Below are 23,494 nucleotides of genomic sequence, written 5' to 3' on the forward strand. Positions count from 1 at the left end.
AGACAAAAATTAATAAAATTGTGTATTGGACTCAGTATCGATTATAAAGCATCCCCCGGTAAAAATTTTCTAAATATATTAAATGTACAGAGATCTTCCAGTAACAGTTTTATTATAAGTATAGATATAGTAAATAGTACCTACTCCATGCGATGATAGTGAGCATGTTGTTAGAATAAAAAGGAAAAGCAACATTGTAGGTACAGACGCGCAGTTAGGTCAAACAATAAACTGTATCAACACACACAACTGTAACAGGGTATTTGTGACCCCGACAGGGTGCGGGGCGAGCGGTCGCGATTACTGCCTGGCGCGGCCGCTCAGTCGAGAAACAACCGTCATTGGAGACGCGTGCACGGCACGTTCCCGAAATTTTCATGTTGCGTACTATTGACGTGTTTATTTAATTATTAAATGTGAAATGTGAGAGAAAATTGCCTCTACATAACGGTAAAAGGAAAAATTGTGATATGTGATGAGACGATTTGGATTACATTGAAGAACATGTTTGTTTTACTGGCAGTTTTCAGTTTATTTATAAAAGGTATTTATTGTGTTCTTTCGTAACTAATTTTAATCTAAGTTTTACGTCTAAATATTTTTCCACGAATGTATATTTTACGTCATTGTTTTCAGTCAAATTGGGCGCCAGTCAAAAGTTTTCCTAATTTGTTTCTACTTTAAACATTATACTTCTTAATTTTAAATTCAAGACATTTTGCAAAGATTTTAAAGGAGTTATATTTCATTAACCTTCAAGGAGGATAGACAGAGTAATTGAGTTCGTGTCAGGAACAATAAAAACTTAAAGAATGTTCTTACTTTACTCTTAATCACTTTTATTACCTTCATCACTTTTATACAAAACAGTCAGCTAAACTATTTTTTTATCTGGTGAGAAGTGAGCTTGTGACTATGTCCCACCGAGAGAGACAGGCAAATTTTATGAAATCCTCAAAATTAACCTATGGTTTACGAGTACAGTGTTTGTTTGGTAGCCAATTTATATTTGATTTTGCTCGGAAAACGCTATTGTTTATATAAGTCATTGTTTCAAATCTTTGGATGCAAGACGTAAGACTTTAGTTTACTTAAAACTGCCTTGTATTCTTGTTGGTAGAATAAGACTAGAGTCGACTAAGGCAATGATAATATTCGGTAGATTAATCAAAATATTTAAGTTCACACTAATGAATGAGAAAAACCCCTAGTATTGAGTGGTAAGTCGTCGTTGATATTAAATAGTTATATTTCGTGGCTGTCCCAAAGCGAGTGTTACAGTAATTTTATAAAGTGGGTAAATAGCCTAAGTATAAATTCATATTTGCCAGATATTTTATTAAATTGATTAGGATTTTAAAAATACCCTAATAATTATTGATTCGTTAATTGTTTCATGACATTGAGTTGGTGGGTATTTTGATATAAATACGACTGCATTATCGACACACTTCAGTCCTACATGGACTCGAACGATGCAAAGATACCTCCCGGTGTCTTTTGTGGTATATGTATATTCTGTGCTGACATGTCCAGTCGGCTATGTAACATAATTAAGAGTTTTCCCAAACATTATGAATGTTTAGCCTGCCAACTCGTTTTGGTGCAGTGTGGGTATATTGTGCAACAATAAAAAAAACATCAATCACAATAACAAGTGTTTTTAAATAGACTTTATCACCAGACTTTAGTTTTGACAAATCTATCCTCTTTGGGATGAGACTTCTTATTAAAAAGCTCAGAATACAGTTATCATCAGCCCACCTCTACATGTAGTTGTCGTAGGAGTCGAGCAGTGAACTGTTAAAGTAAATAAGGAAATACAAAGAAAAAACTAAAATGTATATACATAAAGTATCATACGTACAGTTATCTATAGCTTCGACCGTTTTATTAGTGGCAGTTATTTCTGATCCGTGAGTCGGTAATAAGTTACTAACCAAAAATTTATATTCCATTTTAACCTCTACTAAACAGCCTTCATGGAATTCTATTAACGTCATAGTCTGGTCTATTTGTTTAGCGGTGGTATATTTAAACTATCTGGAGATTTTATACTTAATTTGCTTTCTTTTGTCTTGCAATCTATCTCTGTGCTTATAATAAAACTAACGGGTCAAATTCTGAACATACAATTTCAAATTTTTTTTAGAGGGCACTCTGTAATCGATTCTGAACCCAAAACTGTAATGTATCTGGGCCGCGCATCACGCTGAAACTACTGAATGAATTTATTTATTTTATCACGCTGAAACTTCACACGATTAGAGTTTATACAACGAGGCTTACCTCGTTTCAAATAAGTTTCAATAAAAAGTATCCTATATCTTAATATAGGATACTTTTTATCCCGAAATTTAGCTCAGTTCCTTTAGCATAGGGGACGTAAGTGTTTGACAATTTTACACCATAAATCCGTTAATTATTAACAGATTTAAATCATTCTTTTTCTACTGGATAGGTTACACTATCAGTCTAGTTAGAAAATTATAAAGTTATTATATTAGACAAAGGGGGAGTAGGCCCACTGGACGGGCATTTGCGATTGGAAATGTTTACGTGATAAAAGGTTTCAAATAGTAGGTAAAATTCAAAATCAATGCTCCAAGAGCAAGAACCGCAAAAATTTTAAGCACTCACCGGGGACTCAAGGCTTTTTGAGCATCATCCTGCAATTGTATAGTGATAAACGACTAAGACACCGTGAGGTATCTCTGCATCGTTCGACTCCATGTAGGACTGAAGTGTATCGAAAATGCGCCCGTATTTGTCATGAACATTGGTTATTAATCAAATATAATTTTAATTGTTTCTCGAAACTATTTATTAATTAAATAATAATTATAAGCGTATTTGCAAAAAATTCTAATCAATTTAATAAAATAGAATTTATACTTATTAAAAGTTATTTACCCATTTTATATAATTACTGTAACAATAGACAAGCACTTTTCCTACAGATAAGTAAATGATTTGACTTGTTGCTCCACAGAACCTAGTATTTGATGACGGAATTCCATGAAAACCGGCAGGTTTTATAGCTCTGTTTTGTACTTTGTTTATACTGTATTTCTGTTCATGATCTTTTTCAGAATTCTCTCATATTCAAATTAAATCTATGGATGATTATCAAAATTAAGCTTAATTTGCTATACTCCGCGAAAAGCAGAAGAATCTGTGAATAATTGAATGTTACAATGAATAATTGTTAAGTCTCCTGTTGACTTAACAATTATTCATTGTAAAGTCAACATCTCCTGAGGATGCTCCGGTTTTGGAGCGAAACGTGCGTAGAGGGTATATTGCCGAAGATATATATTGGTGTGGAGTACAAGGATTGCAGAAATTATAGATTACACCACACAGATTCTCCTGCTTTTCGTGGAGTATAGAAAATTAAGCTTAATTTTGATAATATATCATGCATTTTCGCAAAGTAACGCCTGCTTCTATCCAATCTATGGATGATCTAGATGATTGGGTCTGAGAGTCATGTGATTTAAGGATTAACATAGTAGTCAGTTGAAATTTATTTCAAAAGATTGTTTAATTGCATTTGTCAGATAGGTAGGTACAGGTTTTCAAATTTTATCAAAACCTATATAGCGGATAAGGCTCGGAATGTAGTAGTTGAAGAGTAATTTTATTTTCTTTTACTGTATTATCAAAATCTGAACCCTTTCGAGGATACACATATAATGCATTCTCAAAACTGCCTGTATTACTTGGAATATTTGTTTTTGATGAAGAAGTCTGCATGCAAGATAGTAAATATATTATAAGCTATCAATGTAGTAGATTTCAAACAGATCGATCAAAGAACCGTTTTGTGATTTTGCCGATTTAGTTATTTACCCTTTAATAACTTTGAACGCAGAAACGAGAAATATGTAGTAATTTTCTGAATTTTACTTGGCACCGACTTAAAAATGTAGTAGAAAATATTTATTTCTTGCTTTATAGTTGTTTTACAAAGTCGGTTCTATTCTTGTAAAAAAAAAAACTTTTTACGATTTTGAGTGGGCAGGTTTGCAATCAAATCTAACTTATATTAGCTAAATGTCAACTGCTCATAACCTACATAATATTGCTTTTCCCGAAGCAGGGGTTGTGGTTGAGGAGTTCTCCCGGCACTTCACCATCAGCTCCTTCATTGTGACGATCATAAATTGCTTACACACTTTATACCATAATCGAAGCGCAACTAGGTAACTTTCGAAAGAAAATGCTCAAGTTACATGATAAAATACTGGTAATATCTGAAAAGTTCCTTCTATTTTTCCAGAATACCTTTGAGCTATAACATACCAAATAAAAAAAAAAAATCAAAATCCTTGTGTAATTGGCGGAGTAATTTCGTAAAAAATATACAAAAAAAGTCTAGTCAAATTGATAACCTTTTTTAAGTCTTAAATCAAGATTTAAAACGTGAAATGGGACACTGAATAAAAATTAGCTTTTACGTTTCGTTTCATAATTTAACCTTTGACATCAAATTTGACGATGAATACTTTCAAAGAAATGTCTTTTAAAATATTCGTTATAAAAGTATGCCAAGTAAAGTCGTGAAAAGTACGTTAAGGCATACCAATCAACCTCAATATTTTAATATAGAAGTTAAACCATTAATAGGATATAAGAATTATTCACGATAAAGCTATAAAAAATGCCAAGGTATAGTGTGACATTATGTAATTGGCTTAAATTTAACACATCGTTTATAGCAAGACAACAGAATTTGATAACCTTTCAGAAGAGAAGCCAATGTCAATTTTAATTAAATTTGGCCTATTTATAGGTAGTACTTTCAAAGACTCTTTCTTGGGACTTTGATTAATAATTAGTATAGTTCCTTAAATTGCCAATTAATAGTTAACACAAATTCTTACCTAAAAACAAAGCCGAACGCGAAATTATTATTAGTCTCTTGAAGACGTGTACAACAATTTGGGCGGCATCTTGTCATAAAAAAAAACATGTTATTTCATGTTCCTGTTCATTCGTTCTTTTCATCGGTAATTAGAGTGGCGGTTCCATTGAAGTCTCCACAATACATTAGCTCACTTAGTATTTCAGTTGTCCATATTTAGTGACGATACGTTTATGATACATTCATATTAAGAAAATGTTAATTTTTTTAAAATACCTTCGGTACGACATTGGTGCCGACTGCCGGTGCTCATTATTTACTCTGTTAGTTTGACAGGTGCGTAAAAAATTTAGGTAAAGTTTTTTTTAAGGTTTAAATTTAGGCTTCGAAAGCTTCGATGTTAGAAACATGTTTTCTGTAAAGTTATTGTATTGGTTGCTTCAGAAGTTAATGCCTACGTTACGTTCAAGCAAGCACTGTTCAGCCTTGCAGTGGGTAAGTATTGTAGTCTAAGGGCAACATACAACGTGTAACGGAATTACGCAAAAATATTGAAGGATGCATAAGTATATTTCATAACCAATCACCTTGTAAACATATTACTTAAAAAACATATTTATTTTTTATAAAAAAGAATTCAAATTATTTTAGGTGTTGACAACCGTATCAAAGATAAAAGACCGATATGCGCAAAGTACCAACGCTACGCGACGCGTACCTGACGAAGTGACAGGAGTCTCATGATTTTAAGTTTGAATGTGATGTTAGGGCTTTATCTGATTTATTTTAGTAAAAACTATGGCAGTTGTTTACTAAAAACTATTAGGTTTTCGGTTTGACAGATAAGTCTCGGAGACATTACATAATGTACCTCATAAGCCTGCGAAGTATTATTACGGTTTTCATTTACACGTTGTGTACACTCTATTTTTCTAACTAATCTTATAATCTAAACAATATTTTTATTACTTTTTGTCAAACAAGTGTCATAAAATAAATAGAAACAAACAAAATAAAAACAGAATTTCTTTTATGTAAATGTGCTTTTATAATTTTCTTAACAATTTAAAATGAACATTACACTAAAAAGTAAACCAAAGATTGTTTACATAGACAGGTATGTAAAAATAGACAGTAATTACCTGCTATTAGTGATGTTTATTTATTACTTGATCATGTTTCTGGTAACTGTATCCAAAGAATCGATTGAAGAACAAAGCACCAAAAGGAAACGAACATCTGCAACGAATTGATAGAATGACAAGTCTTCAAACCAACATCAAAAGGTTTGATCGTCTTGTAGACCTTAAAGAGAAACAAGGAGCATTGCTTTCATCGCCAACTAGGCCATTACCGTGTATGAAACAGTTCTGTAATTGATTTACTAACGGATAAACAGCAATCATATTAAAAAAAGTATTGTTTAATGCATCCTCGAACTATTTGAAATAATATGTTTATTTTGCTTATTTTAATAGACCCACCAACCCCCCTAACATCAGTGTGGTGGGTTGATGCTCTAAAACCCTCTCTCTCCTATTAAAAAAAGAGGCCAGTGCCCAGCAGTTGGACGTCAGTAGGCTGATGATGAAAATAATGAATAGGTATAGAAACGGGCTAGGTACCTTAATCTAGGTCATTTTGTGACAAAGACTTACTAGAGCAACGGATAAAAATACTTGGCAGGTATCATAAAACTGTAGTTACGGACAGGTATCGTGACTCAAGGAGTAGACGAGGAGCTTACGTAAGAAATCGAAGTATGCATTTTGAATATTAAAAGTGGTTCATGCTGAAAGTTTCAATTATGATGGAAGCTTTGGAGGGTTTGTTTTTATAGTACGAGTACCTATCTGTAATTAAAAGTAGCTGTTTGAGCTCAAACACAAATTATTTCGTAATATTTTAAATGCAATTTTAGAAAAGATTGTTTAATGGCTGTTATATATAGTTTTAGATCATATATCGCACCGGTTTCCAAGCGAGTCTTTTGCAGGTTGGAACGGCGTTGTGGAAGCATTAAAAAAAAATTTATGGGATAATGAATGGTTGCATATTTCTATCGAGTCTTTATCCATCAACCTGGCCTTGCAACGTCAACGTATCAATCGATCAAATGCACGGTTAAATCTTTACAGGTAATCAGAACAGGTTTTGATCAATTTGTTTTATAACCATCATTTTTATCATCATATAAACCCATTACCGGCTCGCTGCAGGGCACGGGTCTCCTCCCACAGTGAGAAGGGGTTAAGACAGTCGTCCACCACGCTGGCCTAGTGTAGATTTTTGAACTCTCCATCCCTCTGAAAACATTGTGGAGAACTCTCACGATGTTTTCCTTCAACGTTGAAGCAAGTGATGTTTTATTTGGTTAAATTGCATAAACTTAGAAAAGTTAAAGGTGCGTGCTGAAATTCGAACTCGGACCCCCGAAAGTTAAGTTTAAGTCCTACCCACTAGGCTATCACCGCTTTAATTAATTGTTTTAGAATTCCTGAAAATCTCACACAATAAAGACGTAAAAGTAAGTTTATTGATTTGCAGAAAAACTTTCACACAAAAATTGCATCCTGAAGATGGACATTAGATCGATATACTTTTATATAACCAGACCAGATAATTTTATATATGATTAACGTTCCCGGGGGAAATAACTGTCGTTGTTAGATTTGCACAACTTCATAGATAACTTGCATCCTGGAGAAAGGCAACGGAACTCGTTATCCCAGGAAAACTAAAGTTTCCAGGAGTATTAAAAATATATATATATATATTATACCTGGTTGAGTTTGTTGTGGTTGCCCTATTAAATAAATCATGAAATTTACTGCTGTTTTCGTTTGGATATTGTAACAGATTTAATTCCTCAAAATAAAATTGAATTAACTGTAGATTTGATGGCGTAATTATATCCTCATCTTTAAAAAAGTTATAGATTTTTAAGCAATACATATATAAATACACCCTGTATTTGCAAAATGTACGTATTTTCAATAACAACTATAAAAGTTTGTGGAATAGAGAAAAAATTAATGAATGAATACAAATTCATTGTCCACGAAAAAATAATTTGTGTAAAATACTTTCTGCAAAAGGGCAAGTTAGGTTTGATATAAAATCTGAAGAAAAAAAAATATTTTTTTTTATTATTTATTATGTATATATTAATTTATTGTTAGATTCAAAGTCAAATATTTTTATCAAATAATACGCTTACAACGTGTAAATGAAAAGCGATATATTAATTCAAATGCTTTAGAGGTACATTATATACTGTCTCTAAGACTTATCCGTGAAACCGAAACGATATAGTTTTTACCGAAGGAAATCAGATAGGTACAGCCCTAACATCACATGCTAAATTAAAATTAAGTGTCACTTTATTAGGTACGCGTCACGTAGCGTAGATGCGCGTGCCGGTGTTTTATCTTCAACAAGCTTGTCATACGTAAACACTTAGAATTTGTTGAATTAGTTTGTATGGAAAATTAATTATGCTTCTTTCGATTTAATATTTTTACAAGGTGATTTGTTATGATTATTTTTCCGACCCAAATATCGACCAATAGAATTGCACCATTCGACGTCACGTGGTACAACCTACATGGTATTATACTGATAATTTTTTGAAAATTTTCTCTGGTAGTTGCTATATATATTTTGCTATATTTATTCATTATGAAATTCTTATTTGTTAACTGTACATTTCGTCTCATGGTGCAATTCTATTGGCCGACATTTGGGACGGAAAAATAATCCCCCGAATACCACACGAGCTTCAACATTATCTGGCATTTCCCTCAAGGTTCCCTGCAAACAAATAAAGTGTCTGAATCCTGAATGTGAATCCTTCATTTGTTTGCAACGAACCTATCGGGAAATACCCGATAATTTTGAAGCTCTTGTGGTATTATAAGTGAACATTCTTATGACAGTATTTCGTTATTCGGTTACACGTTGTATTTGGCACTTTTGATGCCAAAATTCCATACAAAAAAATGTATTGTGATATCAATGTAGGTAGTTAATGCAAAATAATAGCTCCGTAGTCTGTTATAATACAAGTATAAACAATACATCTGAGTTGTTCACGTCTTCAAGACATTAAATTTATTATGAGTCACTACTCACTCGGCTTTCTTGCCCGTGTTTACTCACTTTAAATGACTGTTGGGTCCGTCCCAGTCATACCTCAGGGGAAATAACGTAGAATGGAAATATTTGCCAGCAGATCGTCCCGTCATAAGCTCCGAAACTGGGCTCATTTGTCATGACTATTATATGTATTATTGCCTGTTTTCGTGTTTTCGGGACGATGGGAAACGAGCACCATTTTTCTGAATTTGTATATCATTTAAAAAATAGCATATGAATAAAATGGTGCTGGTATTGTAGCATAGTTGCAACAGCAGTTGCATCCTCCCTGATGAATTGTTAGGCGCTGTGGTCTGATTAGTGGGAGCTTCTAGGTTCAATATCCAGGAGGGGCAATTTTGGAATTTATAATTTTTGAATTTTCTCTAGTTTAGTCTAGTGGGTGCTTTTGCTAGTGACGTACCGCTTACTGCGATGCAGGACTGCACGGGCGTAGCAAATCAACACAAAATCCCAGCCACAATTCCGGACGTCCTCAGCAACCTGGCCGGCCCGCTAGGCCGAGCTTGGATGCTGGAGTAGCAGCACAGCGGGGAAAAGTTCAACGTATAACAAGCGGATATTTCACGGGTGGACAACGGCCCAGTGAGAATAAGAAAAAGAAGTAGAAGTGATTTAACGTTTCGATGCGTTGCCGCGTAGAAACCGCGTAGAATATTTTGAAACTGACATGCTCTTACCGCCATCTACCTTTGAGTTTGCTAAGGGCTAGGTCGGAGTAAAATAAGATGCAAGAGTAGCACTGCTTTTTGCGGCAGTGCCAGGAACTACCGTCATTCCTAATTTTGCCACTGAGCTTTGTAATAGCAGACACATTCGAGTTGTAAAAGCAGCACTTGTTCCTTGCAAGTCTGTTGGTCTGTTTAAAGGCAATGGTTTTCCATCAGGTCGGACATCTGCTCGGTACGTCATTAATGAATACAAAAAATTATCTTGAAACAATCAATTTCAGTACAGGTTAAGCAATGGTGACCTATTTCGGAAACTGGATTTGTAAGTGACGTTGGTTTTCCGACGAATAAAGATCGTTACCGATAGAAATAGTCAAAGTTATTTACCATAGCCTATCAAATATTGTGCCTTAGCCTAATCTCTATACCATGGCTCCCCACCTCATCTGCCTTCTTATCACTCTCCAATAAAAACTAGTCATGATGAGTAACAAATGTATGTTTAAATTTCATTTAAAGGTCTAACTGTAGGATCAAATTCATGGATAACTTGAAGTACTTTTCTACAAACTTTTAACCCCTTGATAAACTTTCGGTAGCTAATTTTTCATAGACTTTCATACGGACTTCCTTCCTCTGTTATTTTAAGGGGAACAATCTAAACAAAAATATTTCTATGTATGCCTAGGGTGCTAAAAATTTCTAGTCAGTCAATCCAGGCTTAACTTTTTATAGTTATACATACATAGAAAAAGTAAAATGGTTTCCGTAGGCTTTCCTTGCTAATCCAGAATAAGCCAGAAGTATCAACGTACTCTTGTCAATCTTTATCATAAAAACTGTTGGGTCCAAAGTTCTTGCTCAGGGGAAATAACAGGTCATATAAATATTTACCAGCAACCCATTTTGTCATAGGCCTGGGAACTGGGGTAATTTTTCATGGATGCGACATCTTAATATTTCCTTATTTCTCTTATTTATTTATTCGGTATATTTTCCTTACCTTTGGAAGCATATTGAAACGAAATTTATGAATATTCTTTATGTATAAGGTCCCTTTAAAAAGCAGTGATTAGAGCTTTGACTTACCTTGTTTGGTGACCGAATTCGCTCCTCGGAACGCACGTGAAACTTTTCGTAGTTTTTGTGTCTCTAATAAAGGAAATTAAAAATATCACTTGCTTTGACGTCGAAAGAAACCATTGTCGGGAAACCTGTTTGCCTGAGAGTTCTCCATAACGTTTTTAAAGGTTTGAAAAGTCCACCAATCCTCACTTGGCCACTGTGGTTGGACTACAGTAAAAACCCTCCTCGTTCTGAGAGGAGACCCAACGTACCCTATAGTTAGCCGACAGTGGGTTGATCTTTGTGATTTTGATGATGGAGGTTGGATGAAGAAAGGTTGTCTTCTTCTTCAAAAAAATTGTTTGGTCAATCTATAAACGACTAAGTTTAGCAATTAAAGGGGGCAATAGCGCCAGCATTTTGGGTTCCATGCCCTAAAGCGAACAGTTAGACAGACTGCTTATATTTTTGGTCAAAATTAATGTTAGTTTGTAATTATATAATGTGTTTACTAATGGGAATTATAATATTATATCAACTTAATTTTTGGCATATGATACAGGAAAAAATTGTTTATTTTTAAATAATTAATAATAATTTGGCTGAGATTAATCTTGTAACGTGAAAAACAAAGAATCTACAAACTATATAAAATTTATCTTTAACACGAGTACCTATTTAACAAGAGTACGAGTATATGTGGAACATTATATAGGAAGCGCGGTATTCGTACAAGTTAATGAACTCGAACTTCAACGAATAAGTTTGGAAATCGATGAAGTTAGGTACCTAACTAGCTACGTCAGCTGTGCTAATTATAGCAAAGTTATGCAATCACCATCCCAACTATTCCCCTTGAAGTTCGGTTTGGCTTATCTTACAAAAAGTTTGCCAGTTTTGCACTTTCATGTAGATTTGTCCCCAACGCCAGTTTTTCCGATAATTTGGCCGCTTATCTGTGAAACTTCAAGCGATTTTAAAAGTTATAATATCCAAGCTTTTAAGACCGTTTTTATTGAATGTTTAATTTTCTTATACTGCTGAATTATTTGAAACCACCAAGAGGTTTGGAATAAATCAAATATGTTTAATGAATTAACATTTAATGCGCTTCCAATGAGTTACGACGATCCAAATCACAAACGATATTTAAAAAAGCAGTTAAGGCCCATTATATTGTCGACGACTATTAACAGCATTTATATACTTACTCATTTATTGTATGTTGAAGTAATTAAATATGTAAGTGTTGTTATTATATATATTAGTTAATTTTTATTACTATTTGTGTACACTAGTTTATGTATTAGTATGCAGTTATTCGCATGTATGTATTTTAAAAATTTTAACCACCAGCAGTCGAGTCTCCTCTTCTTTTTTTTTCTTATTTAGAGGTTGCCTGGCAGAGATCGCTATTTACCGATAAGGCCGCCTTTTGTATTATACTTCTTTCTTTATGATTCTTTTTCTATTATATTTTGTATATGTTAATGTGGTATATAAATAAAGAGTTTAATAAAAATAATAATTGAGCTATTCTGGACGATGTCTGACGCTATTGGACTATGTTTATAATAATAATAATTCTTTATTTTCAGGCAATAGTCCCATAGAAAAGATTTGTTTTGAAGTACAATAATAATAAATAAATCTAATATGTGTAAGTGGTAAAAAAAAAATATCTTAAAACCTAAAATTATGGTTTTCGCACCGGTGCACGCAAGACCAATACTTGACAAACGGATTTTAAAAGTCCTCATTTAAAGTGCAAATGATGGTATTGGTGCTGGGTCTAAGCCCAGAAGGAAGCCGTCCTTGTTCTCGGAATGGCAAAGAAATCGGGAACCCGCGCTGCAGAAAATTTATTTATTTATTGTTGGTTTATTTTCTCTCATTCGTTTACTGTAATTATGTGTGTGTTATGTAATTAAGTATGATAATAAATGTTGGATCAAAGCACAGTCATTTTGAATTACTCAAAGCTTTTTTAAATTTAACCATTAAATATCACATACTGCAACGATGTAGGAAAACATTGTGACGAAACTTGGTTCTCAAGGGCGTATGAAGTACCAATCCGCCCGTAGCCCAGCAAGATGAAATACGGCTTAAACCCTACTCATATTGAGAGGCGACCCGTGCCCTGTAGTGGGCCGGTAATGGGTTGGTGGTGATGATGAATGATGATGATTGCCTCGTCAAACATATTTTTCTTTATTTTAGTATAAATGTTCTATATTTAATTTTTTTGAATATCGTTAATTCGTTAAATATATGTTGGAAATGACACGGTTAGATTGAAGTCATGGATGGATAAGTTCAAAAAGTTTTTTTATAGTAATAAATAATAGACGGACCAAGCAGATTGGTAGCCGATTGGCGCAATAGGAAGAACCTGCTTTCTGAGTCCAAGGCTGTGTGTTCGATTCTCACAACTAGAAAATGTTTGTGTGACGAACGTGAATATTATTCCGTGTTTATCTGTATAGGACATTCATAGGAACTTTCTATCCTTATATATATATAAATATGAGGCTCAAAGGCTCGGTCTTTGAGATCTTGTGTCGTTCCTTACGCTTGCAAATAAATAAATAGAAAGATATTTATATTACCTTGTTTAGTCATTTAATTTAATTTATCAGTTTAAAATGATCTTAAAAGGCATAAAAGTCACTGTCATCAACGAGGAATGCCACTTTCTCGATGTAGCGCCGTAGCAAGCTTGTAGCCGCGTAGCATCTGATGTAGAGCTGTATGCGTGACGAAGTAAATGTATAGATCTGATGCTCGAAAAATTTTGCTCGTGTTTATTTCGGGTTTTTCCAGGCTAGAGAGTATCCTATTTCCGTTTCCAAAAAGAGAAATAAAAAAAAATGATTTTAAAATTATCATGTCCAAGATAAAATATGTTTTTAATTCGTCAAATTCAGTACAGTAGTTTATAATCAAACACCAAAAAACTTTATCTTAAAAGCTTATAGATAAACGAACTCTTCCTGAAGTATACGTTAATCTATCAATTGAAGTAATTGATTTTATCTCATTATTTACTAAACCCCAAACAAAGACAAATTACCGCAACCACGTGACATTGACAAAGTGTACGGTCACATGATCACAAAAACGAATCACGAAAACACATTTTTTTAAGCCCCGTATTAATAAACTGTTATCGGGCTAAGAACAAGTTATCAAGTTTTACCTTAAGCAAAGATAGACCGATATTTGAGAACCCTTGTCCAAAAATTAAATATATAATTCATTTAATTTGACGGCCGATCGGCGCAGTCGGATCGACCCTACTCGTACTTCATGAGTCCAAGGCCGTAGGTTCGATCCCCACAGCTGGAAAATATTTCTGTGATGAACATGAATGTTTTTCAGTGTCTGGGTATTTATCTGTATTTTGTAAGTATTTATGTATATTATTCATAAAATCATTCATCACTCATCTTAGTACCCATAACACAAGCTACGCTTACTTTAGGGCTAGATAGCAATGTGTGTATTGTCGTAGTATATTTATTCATTTATTTCATTTCAACCTGTTATTACCTAGGTGGTAAATTAATAATATGGTCCTAAAACGCTGCTGTCATTATTGGTACAAAAAATAATTCCACCTTTGTATATAAGCAAGGATGTTCAACAAGGTCCTATTTGTAATTTCCCGGAACGGCCTAGTGCAGTTAGCTGGTATACGTTTTTAGTAAGGAAATTGGCAGTGTCTATCCGAATTCCGTGTCTCGGAGAGCAATTAAAGCCGTTTTCCTGAATACTTTACAAACGTAAACAGAAGAGCTTATTTAAAAAAGACTAAGTTTGTTATGGACTTCTTCTTAGAGTAGGGCGCGTTTGAAACCTTCCTAGTCTTAGTTTTAAATTTATCAATGTATCATTTTTTAACAATGTTTTAGAAATTTGAGAAGCCTTGACAGTTGTTTGTATAAGCCAATATGAATAAAGAAATTTCGAATTAAAATTTACGTGATTTAAAATTTTCGATGTCCACCAAATCTTATTGGAGCAGTGTTGTGAGATTAAGTCTGAGTCTTGGGCCTTGAGAGAACGCTTTTGCCTAAGAACACTAAGAGGCCGAGCATGATGATTGATGAGTAAACACCAATATACGATATCCAAGATCAACAACCCTACAAGTATATCTCTAAATAAACTTAAAAAGATAAATTTTCTTGTTACAGAGTCCCTTTTACTAAGGATAGTTCATGTAACGGTCCCCTCATATCGGGTGAGAGGTCAACCCGCCCAACTGGAGTGTAATTACGAGCTTGGCGACTACAATCTCTACTCAGTGAAATGGTACAGAGATAATGAAGAGTTTTATCGATTCATGCCGAAATACGACCCTCCTAAACACGCTTACAAACTCGAAGGAGTCAAAGTGGATGTAAGTATCATTACCTTTGAAACATTTTACTAAAGAATATTTTGCCAATTAAGAAGGTCAATTGAATTTTCACCGATGAGTATGCTTTGTGAGGCCGATTTCCTGCTTAATGAACTGAAAATCCATGCATTGTTGGGTACTGAATTGGTAGTCTGATTTCTTCGAGGGTCCCTTTTGTGATCGTACTGTAATAAATATTGGAAATTTTCTAGTCATTGCTGTTGTAATTTAATTATAGAAGTCTTCCATGAACTCTATTTTGAAACCGTTCAAGCGAAACAAAGACTTAATACCCGACCGACCCGATTTAATTTAAGAACTTCTGGAAGTCTTCTAGTCAAACAGCTACCATCTATTCAAGGATTTTATGGCCTAGGTATAATACTATGTTCAGATGCTTATATAACTCATTTCATGTTAAATTATACTGGCAGTGATAAATTTCAAATTAAAAACCAACAAAGACGTGCCTACATGTGATTTTAGAGTTCCGGTACGATGCTGCGTAGAAACCGTTTAGGGATATGGGGTTTAATGTAACTGATTTATTCCTAATGTTAGCCCACTACTATCTTAACTGCATTATCGCTTACGACCAGTTAAGATTGTAATCAGAGCTAACTTATTGTGAAATGAAAAATAAAGCCAGCGCTTGAGTGCAACAATGCTCATGTTTCATCATACATACCGTTAGGTGGGACATTGTAGCATAGAAATTGGCATCTTTTACCCTATTCTCTTGACTTAAAACGTATGTTTCTTTGCAAAATTACTTTTTATTTTTAAATACAAGTTAACCCTTGCCTGCAATTTCATCTGGCAGTAAATAATGACGCAGTCTCCGATGTCAGAGGGCTAACCTGTTAGGGAATATGGTAGTCATATTCTTAATCGGTTTCTACGCAACATCGCACCGGAACTCACTAAATGGCTTAGCGGCACGTCTTTGTCGATTGGGTGGTAACTAGCCACGGCCAATGCCACCCACCAGACCAGACCAGAGAAAATTCGGTAATTATAAATTCCCAAACTGCCTCTGCCGGGAATCGAACCCATCCCGCGTTCGATTAACAATCCTACTTAAATTACTTTCACCAGGGAGGTCGTAAAAAAATTATGGGTTTACTTAGGGAACATTATAGGTTTCGGAAGATAAATATTGATTGATTTATTACTAAAATATGTGAGTCATAAGCAATTAAAATGTCGCTTGCTTCGACGTTGAAGGAAAATATCGGGAGAAAGTTTGCATAGTTATGTTTACCTTAGTTTAGTATACCAATAATATTCTCAAACGCGAGTGGAGTCCGTCAATCCGTACTGGGCCAGCGTGGTCTACTACTAAGGCCTACACAATTCTCATTGTGGGAGGAAACCCGTACGCTGCAGTGGGCCGGTAACAGGTTGATATGATGAGACGAAAAAGGGTAGTGTGCGATGCGACTCATATCATCCACTAGAGTATTGTAGGTAGCTACTAAAATAATTATAAGCACCTTTAGTGCACACCTATTCACCGTCTTTCGACTTTGCTTCGTAACTACGCCAATTTCGTCTTGTCGAATGCTGTACAACTGTGCCTAGCCATATTTCCCCCTGGATTGGCTACATCGACCATCGGTAGTACACGACCAATCGCATCAGACATTGGTACGCCTGACACGACCAATTGCTCGCATTTGCTCTTAGGTAACTCTACACTTGTCGCCTACCACCTATGAAATTGTTATTCATCTAGCACTTCCCAGAGGTCATGTAAAGAGTTACAAACTTGGTTAAAATTTTTAATGCCGCTTCATTCCCTAATGGTAATATAACTAAGTATAAAGTAATTTTAAGTTTTCAATTATTTATAATACAAAAAGTAAGTGCTTTATTTTTAATGAGTAGGTACTCTTTTATTTCTTGATATTTTTTATAACCACTTAGTTTTTTTTAGTTTCTCGTACCAGTAAGCACGTTTAACGGATCATGAGCTCCTGGGTTCGAGTCCCGGGCTGGGCGAAAACATTATACCCGTGCATTATACCCGACCCTTGTCTCGGAGAGCACGCTAAGCCGACGATACAGGATATTTTAAAAACTTGTGATCATATTGGAAAATTACTACCATCCTGGATTGGAGTACCGTTTTTGGTCTATACTCTAAAACCCTGTAGTGGGAAACATCAGTATCCCACTTTCAGTTTAATATCCAACTGCTGGGGAGGGATATTCAAAATATGAGCTTTTTTCAAATTAGAAACAAGATGGGCTCGAGGCTTTTTGCTCTTGCACTATGCTAAGAGAAAATCTGTTAAGTTAAAATACGCGTCATCACTTATAATATAACAGTAAAGTGTATATATACTTCTAATTATCCTGTCTGGTAATAATATATTCGTACATAACCAATTCCATCAGAGAAAAATCTAGTACTACTCAACTCTCAAGGTTACTCAATATAACCTGAATACTTGGTCTATCTCTAAAAACGGAATGTTCTTTTTATATCCATGATATGTTTCTAATAGATATCAAAATCGGACGACAGAAAAGTTGCCCTACACCAGGTGACACTCAAATCAACAGGTTTATATCGGTGCGAAGTTTCAGCGGAAGCGCCAAGCTTTGCTTCAGCCGCCGGAGAGGGCAGAATGGAAGTTATATGTAAGTTAGCATACCGATATATAATTTGAGAAATGTATTTATAAATTTCTGAACTGGTGGGATTTGAGCCCACACCTAGCGCCGCCTAAGTGCACATACAGCTTGATAACTACCTCTTTGCTTCGTTGATCTAATGGTTAGAATGCTACTCCGTATCCGAGGTTCGAAGCCCCGGTCGAGTGAATATTAGTTTTTGTCAATGAAATTTTCAGTATCAGCAAATAAATTGTTGGTGTGCCCTCTTGCCTCGGAGAGTGAGTTCAGCTGTCGATCCTGGTTATTTTCGCCATGGGGCAATAATTTTAAAAGCCCGCCAAACCGCATCTCTTTTATTAGAAAGGAGGCCTATTTTGGCAATGGGGCATTAAAAGGTTTAGTGTGTTGGATGTTGATTGGTAACCGCCAAATGAAATTTACCGAGTTTTTTTACAAACGGAATTACTAATTTACTTTTATCATGACTATGCACTAAATGGAAAAACTTATGTACGCACGCGTATCGCGTAGACGCAATTCTTGCATGGTTGCAATGGTGTATGGTTTCAAGAAACGTGGGTTCTTTGAGGTTACTTTGAAAAACCGTCACTTATTTCACATGACGGAGCAAGTTTCACAGTGAGATGTTAATCTTCTGAATCTAATGATAGTTTTCAATAATTAGCATTTTAACCTTCAACATCACGGTGAATTTTAGTTAAACAGCGCCATTATAAATATGCGCTTTTGAAATATAATTCACCCAGGACTAGTTGTCACCGTAGACGACCGAGTGTAGATAAAATGAAATAAACAAATTTGAAACTAGAAATGCCTTTGACGTCGTACTTGTGTAGTATTCCTATATATTTCTATTTCCCCACTGATGTTATAAATGCGAAAACGTATAAGAATAAGAGATTAAAACTAAAATGCGCTTAAGCTTGCCATATAAACTATGCTTTCCATAGATCCATAAACTATCGAAAAAAAATCACGTTAATCTTGCGCTCTTTTGCTCCCTCTTACAAAAATACTTTTGCATTTATAGTATAAGTAAGATCTTCAGGGATCAAATAATTAGGTCAAAGCATTTTGGCCTCGATTTTCGCACATATTAGTTTTCTAATCCCGTCAGTTCCATATGTTTGTATACCATGATATTTATTAGTTTTAAGAACTGATGTCTCTTTTATTTAGATTTACCACGAGAGGGTCCGCGGATAACGGGCAACGAACAAGAAAATAGACGAGGGGACTCTCTGTTTCTTAACTGCACCTCAGGCCGTTCCTACCCCGCGGCGGTTTTGAGTTGGGATATCGATGGCGAAAAGGTAAGGATAATCCGTAACAAGAAATAGTAAGAAAATATCCCAAGCAAAAACATGAATGTGAAAATAAGCCAATTTCCATCAAACAGTATCGGTCATATCTATAGGGATGATCGAATTTATTTTTATGCTAAGCATAAAATTATATAATAAACATCCATACCACACAACAATAAGAATGTAACCATAAAGCTTTAGAAAGAACTAGCAAAGTTAAATTTTCGCGGTACACACAAAGGGATTGTTTAACGGGGTATGATACCCCGTTAAACAATCCCGTATCAATCCGAGAGGAAACCTGTGCCGTGTATACTAACGTACTACACTCGCCTCCGGTCTCCACGTCGCGTTGGAAAGTGCGGATTGGTAGACTCCACACGCCTTTCAGAACATTGTACAGAACGCTCAGGCTTACTCAGGATGTTTACCTTACTTCACCACCAAAACAAGTGATATTTTATTGCTTAAATTAAGTACGCCAACGCTCCAAAAAGTTAGAGGTCCGGGCCGGGGATCGAACTCGGTCCCCACGTAAGGAGGGTTTAAGTTTTAACCATTAGGCTATCGCTGCTTTTTTCTAGGTTACATTTCTGGGTATTTTGTATTAACTGCAACTTGACCTCCACGCGTTCGAAAGAAAATCGGAATGAACCTAACAGACAGGAAAACAGACATTTTTACCTACCTTAAAATATATAAGTTAGTAAAATATTTGCATTATGAATAGACGTATTTAATTCAATCGTTTCTCTTATCCCTGTTGGGCGTCCATTGACGAAATTCATGAATAAACAAACGGAGCTATACAGCAATTTTACTTGATAGATGAGAGAGAAGTAGTATAAATTCTGAAGAAAAAATGGGACTTTCATATCGCAAAATTGGGAACATTAAAAGTATATATTACATACGGTTGAGTGGGGTCGACAAGGGTCCTAACACTGAAATGCAAATGTAAGATAACCGGCTTGAGATCGGTAGTAGGCTGTAACATGAGTAAGCCCCAAACAAATTCACTACAGTAAGCAACAATACTGATAAAATTATATTAAAAAAAAACAAGGCACAAAAACATTACACACCACTAAAAGTTGTCATTGTTTGTGAGTGATGATTATATTTAAGGTGATCTAACCCTTTAGGGATAAAGCATTGATATTAATAATATTTTAAATTGGATGATGATGATGAATCGGTTTCTACGCGGCATCGTACTGGAACGGTAAAGCATTTGGCACGTATTTCGATCTATAGATTTCAGAATTAAATAAAAACTAGTAAATCAGCATTCACTTTATTTATAAATAGTTTTTTTTTACCACCACTTGGAAGGAATTAACCGAATAATAATTAATACGTAAGCAATATCAAAAGCGGAAAAGTGCTGTTCGTTGCTTTTTTTTCGAATCAAAAATTCTTCATTCAAAATGACCTACCATAGGCCACCTATGAGAGAGTAAACATAATATTTGTATTGTATATACCAAAATACACTATGTACAATATGCCCCAATTTAAAGCAAAAAGTAAGTATAATATTGCTTTAACAGAAATTAAGATATTCCTTCGAGAGATGAACAGGCTTCGATATTATAAGAACTCGGATATTCCGAAGTAGAGAAGCTAATTTAGAATTTTTTCTTGACTTTATAAAGTTTGCAATACTTTTCTGATTAACAATCTGATAACGGCTATAATCTTCCCCAAAGTTCTATTGTTCGCTGAACCCTTACGACCTTTTGGTTCTTATTAACTCTGAAGTTCGATATTTTTTTTTATTAAGTATAAATGCGTAAAATATTTAAAATCTCCATTAGCGACGGCAAGGGGTTGAAGGATAATAAAAAGGTTTTAATCATATCATCACTCACTCTACCTTATACTGTCATCTCAGAAACTGAGTTAAAATATGTTATGATCTCGGACTAATAACTTGAAATGTACATAAATTTATCCCTTAGGAGTTCTTTTTTTTCTTGGATTAAAAAGGTTTTATTTCAGCAGTTGAGTCGAACACAGGCTACTGATAAATGAACATGCAGACATTGCTTAGCACATATGGGTTTCAGCTGTAACCAATTTAAACTGAAATACGTCCGCAAACCACTAAGTACTCATAGTTTAAGATAAGACTACTTAGGAATGATTTAAAAGGGGAGCTCAGCTAAAAATGTCGCAATAGGTACATAAATCCCGCGGTATTACCGGGATCGATTGGCCCGTTTTAACCTCCTACAGTCAATGTATTCGATAGAGTTAAGTAAGTAAGAAATATTGATAGACCAGTTGAAGTTTATTCTGATAGATTGATATTTAGTTTGTTACACCCATATGTACACAGGGACAGTTTTAAGTTTTATTTCCTTCCTTTCCCATAGAAAACAGGGGTTTATTGTTTAAATTCACCCGATTTAAATGACAATGCATATAAATCAGCTGAATTTAAACTTATTATAGAAGAATAAAAATATTATAGAAGAACTGGCAATTCATTTTTAACAAATAATAAAACGTAACCTTTGATTGGCGGGACTAGTTCGGCCCTTTTCTTCCTTTTTTCGGTTCCAGTAACAAGCAAAATTTCCTAATCGAATAGAACTATTTTTGATTCCAATTCTTAAGTAGGTGCATTTATAACGTTTTAAGGTTCTTATAGAGCCATTTAAGTCTGCGGGATGTACGAACTCATATCAGTCTTAAGTGAGCTGAACTTATTACAATTATATTCATAGGTCACAGACCCAATGCTATTGGTGGAATACCCAATAGCACACCACGCACACGGCCTGCTATCTTCGGCTCTTGGTTTGAGAGTGCCCGCCGGTCGTACGATGCAAGTACGATGTACCGCACGCGTTGCCCCTGCGTGGCGGGAAGGCAGCGAAGCGGTTGTTGGTAACGGCCAACTTGCTGACAGTAAAGAGGCCATGTTGTTAGGTGAGTTTCTTTATGTATATTTACCGCGCAAACGTGGTTACTTATTACCTTACCGACAAAGACGTGCTGCCAAGCAATGAAGCATTCCGGTTATTACCGTTAGGTGATTTCGACAACAAGCGGTAACTTGAAATGGAATGCGACAGATACCAGATAAAGAGCAGGCATTTTTAGGGCGGTAAGTATTATAATATTTATTTCTGTAATTTTTAAAGAGTGAAAAGAGGTAGTGTTGTCAAAGTCATCTACTGATGCAGTCTAAGCTGGTACTACAGTTTTGTGATTTAGCGTTATGTATTTCCCTATTTGTAGATCAGTATGTCGGGGCACCCCTAAGTTCTACAGACTTACCTATGACAGGACATGACGATTAGAAAGGACACCCAGCAAACCAAAGAGCTTTAACATTTATTTGTTGATGTCTAACTGATGAAAGTACTGATGCGTAGCACAACGTCACGCGTACATGTTTTGGAATGTATACGCACCTTTCGACACCCTTACATTACCGTAATCTTCGATAATCGTGATCTCCCATTACAGTTACCTCCTAATGTCGTAATATCATATTATCAGAATTACTCAACAACAATCACAGACTATCGTTATCTCTTATTAGCTTATCTAAAGCCCAATTTGTGATTAACCAACAACTTTATACAAAGTTATTCTTAAATTATACCTTAAAAAGCAAAACACATTAAAAACTTGGAAGCAAGAATAATTTGTCTAACCCTCTGTTACAACTTTAATATCAAAACTTATTAAAATTGAAAGAGAGACGAAACAACGAAGTTCTTTAAAGAGCCTATAATAATTTCATAGTCAAAATTGTTACCATTAGCTGAAATAATAACAACCTTGTTTGTTTCAGTGCGAAGTTCGAGTACAACATCTACATTAAGTGTAATTTTATTAACACTTTCTGTTCATCGAGTTCTTAGTTCTTTGTTGCAATCGAGATCGTGATAAATTGTCTCTGTTCTACTTTTTAAAGGCATCGTTACTCTGGACTATCCTTCGCTTGGAAGGCGATCGCTTTAGTACGTTTATAGTTATATTACTTTAGGGCATTCTTAAAAGTGCCATGTTAAAGTATTATTCAGATTATCTTATTAAGTGAACCTCATTTTTATTTCTACTGATCATTGGAGTGGCATTTTTAAATATTTTTAAGTAATTAATTTAAGTATAATTAATTAGACGAGGTTTGATTAAGATAATTAATAGAAAAAAAAATATTGATGTGGATTCAGTCAATTTTTATACGTAAATAAATATTTTAACATCACACTGCAAACGGCCCTTTTGCAATTGTTTTGCAAATTATGTACTTAGTGTATATATATAGTTAATATGGTTTCTCCCAAAGTCTCAAAATATCTATTGAGTTAAAAGACATAGTTTTAGATTTGTATACCTGTGTAGA

The 23,494-nt window shown here is 34.8% G+C and overlaps 1 protein-coding gene across 1 annotated transcript; it reads left to right on the top strand.

Moving 5' to 3' along the window:
* The first annotated feature begins 348 nt into the window (after positions 1 to 348).
* On the top strand, positions 349 to 23,201 carry LOC120625809. The gene is made up of 6 exons (XM_039893030.1): positions 349 to 544; positions 14,967 to 15,172; positions 17,686 to 17,821; positions 18,998 to 19,131; positions 21,861 to 22,065; positions 22,940 to 23,201. Exons 1-6 carry the CDS (start codon positions 505 to 507, stop codon positions 23,032 to 23,034), a joined length of 816 nt encoding a protein of 271 aa, XP_039748964.1. The 5' UTR covers positions 349 to 504; the 3' UTR covers positions 23,035 to 23,201.
* Positions 23,202 to 23,494: the final 293 nt, after the last annotated feature.

Source organism: Pararge aegeria, chromosome 8 (genome assembly GCF_905163445.1).
Source record: "Pararge aegeria chromosome 8, ilParAegt1.1, whole genome shotgun sequence".
NCBI lineage: Eukaryota > Metazoa > Arthropoda > Insecta > Lepidoptera > Nymphalidae > Pararge > Pararge aegeria.

Bases quoted from the DNA above. Each gene is read 5' to 3' on its own strand.
- LOC120625809 (XM_039893030.1), top strand. From the start codon at position 505: ATGTTTGTTTTACTGGCAGTTTTCAGTTTATTTATAAAAG. The intron at 545-14,966 runs GTATTTATTGTG...TTCTTGTTACAG, and splicing joins TTTCAGTTTATTTATAAAAG to AGTCCCTTTTACTAAGGATA. The intron at 19,132-21,860 runs GTAAGGATAATC...TTATATTCATAG, and splicing joins GGGATATCGATGGCGAAAAG to GTCACAGACCCAATGCTATT.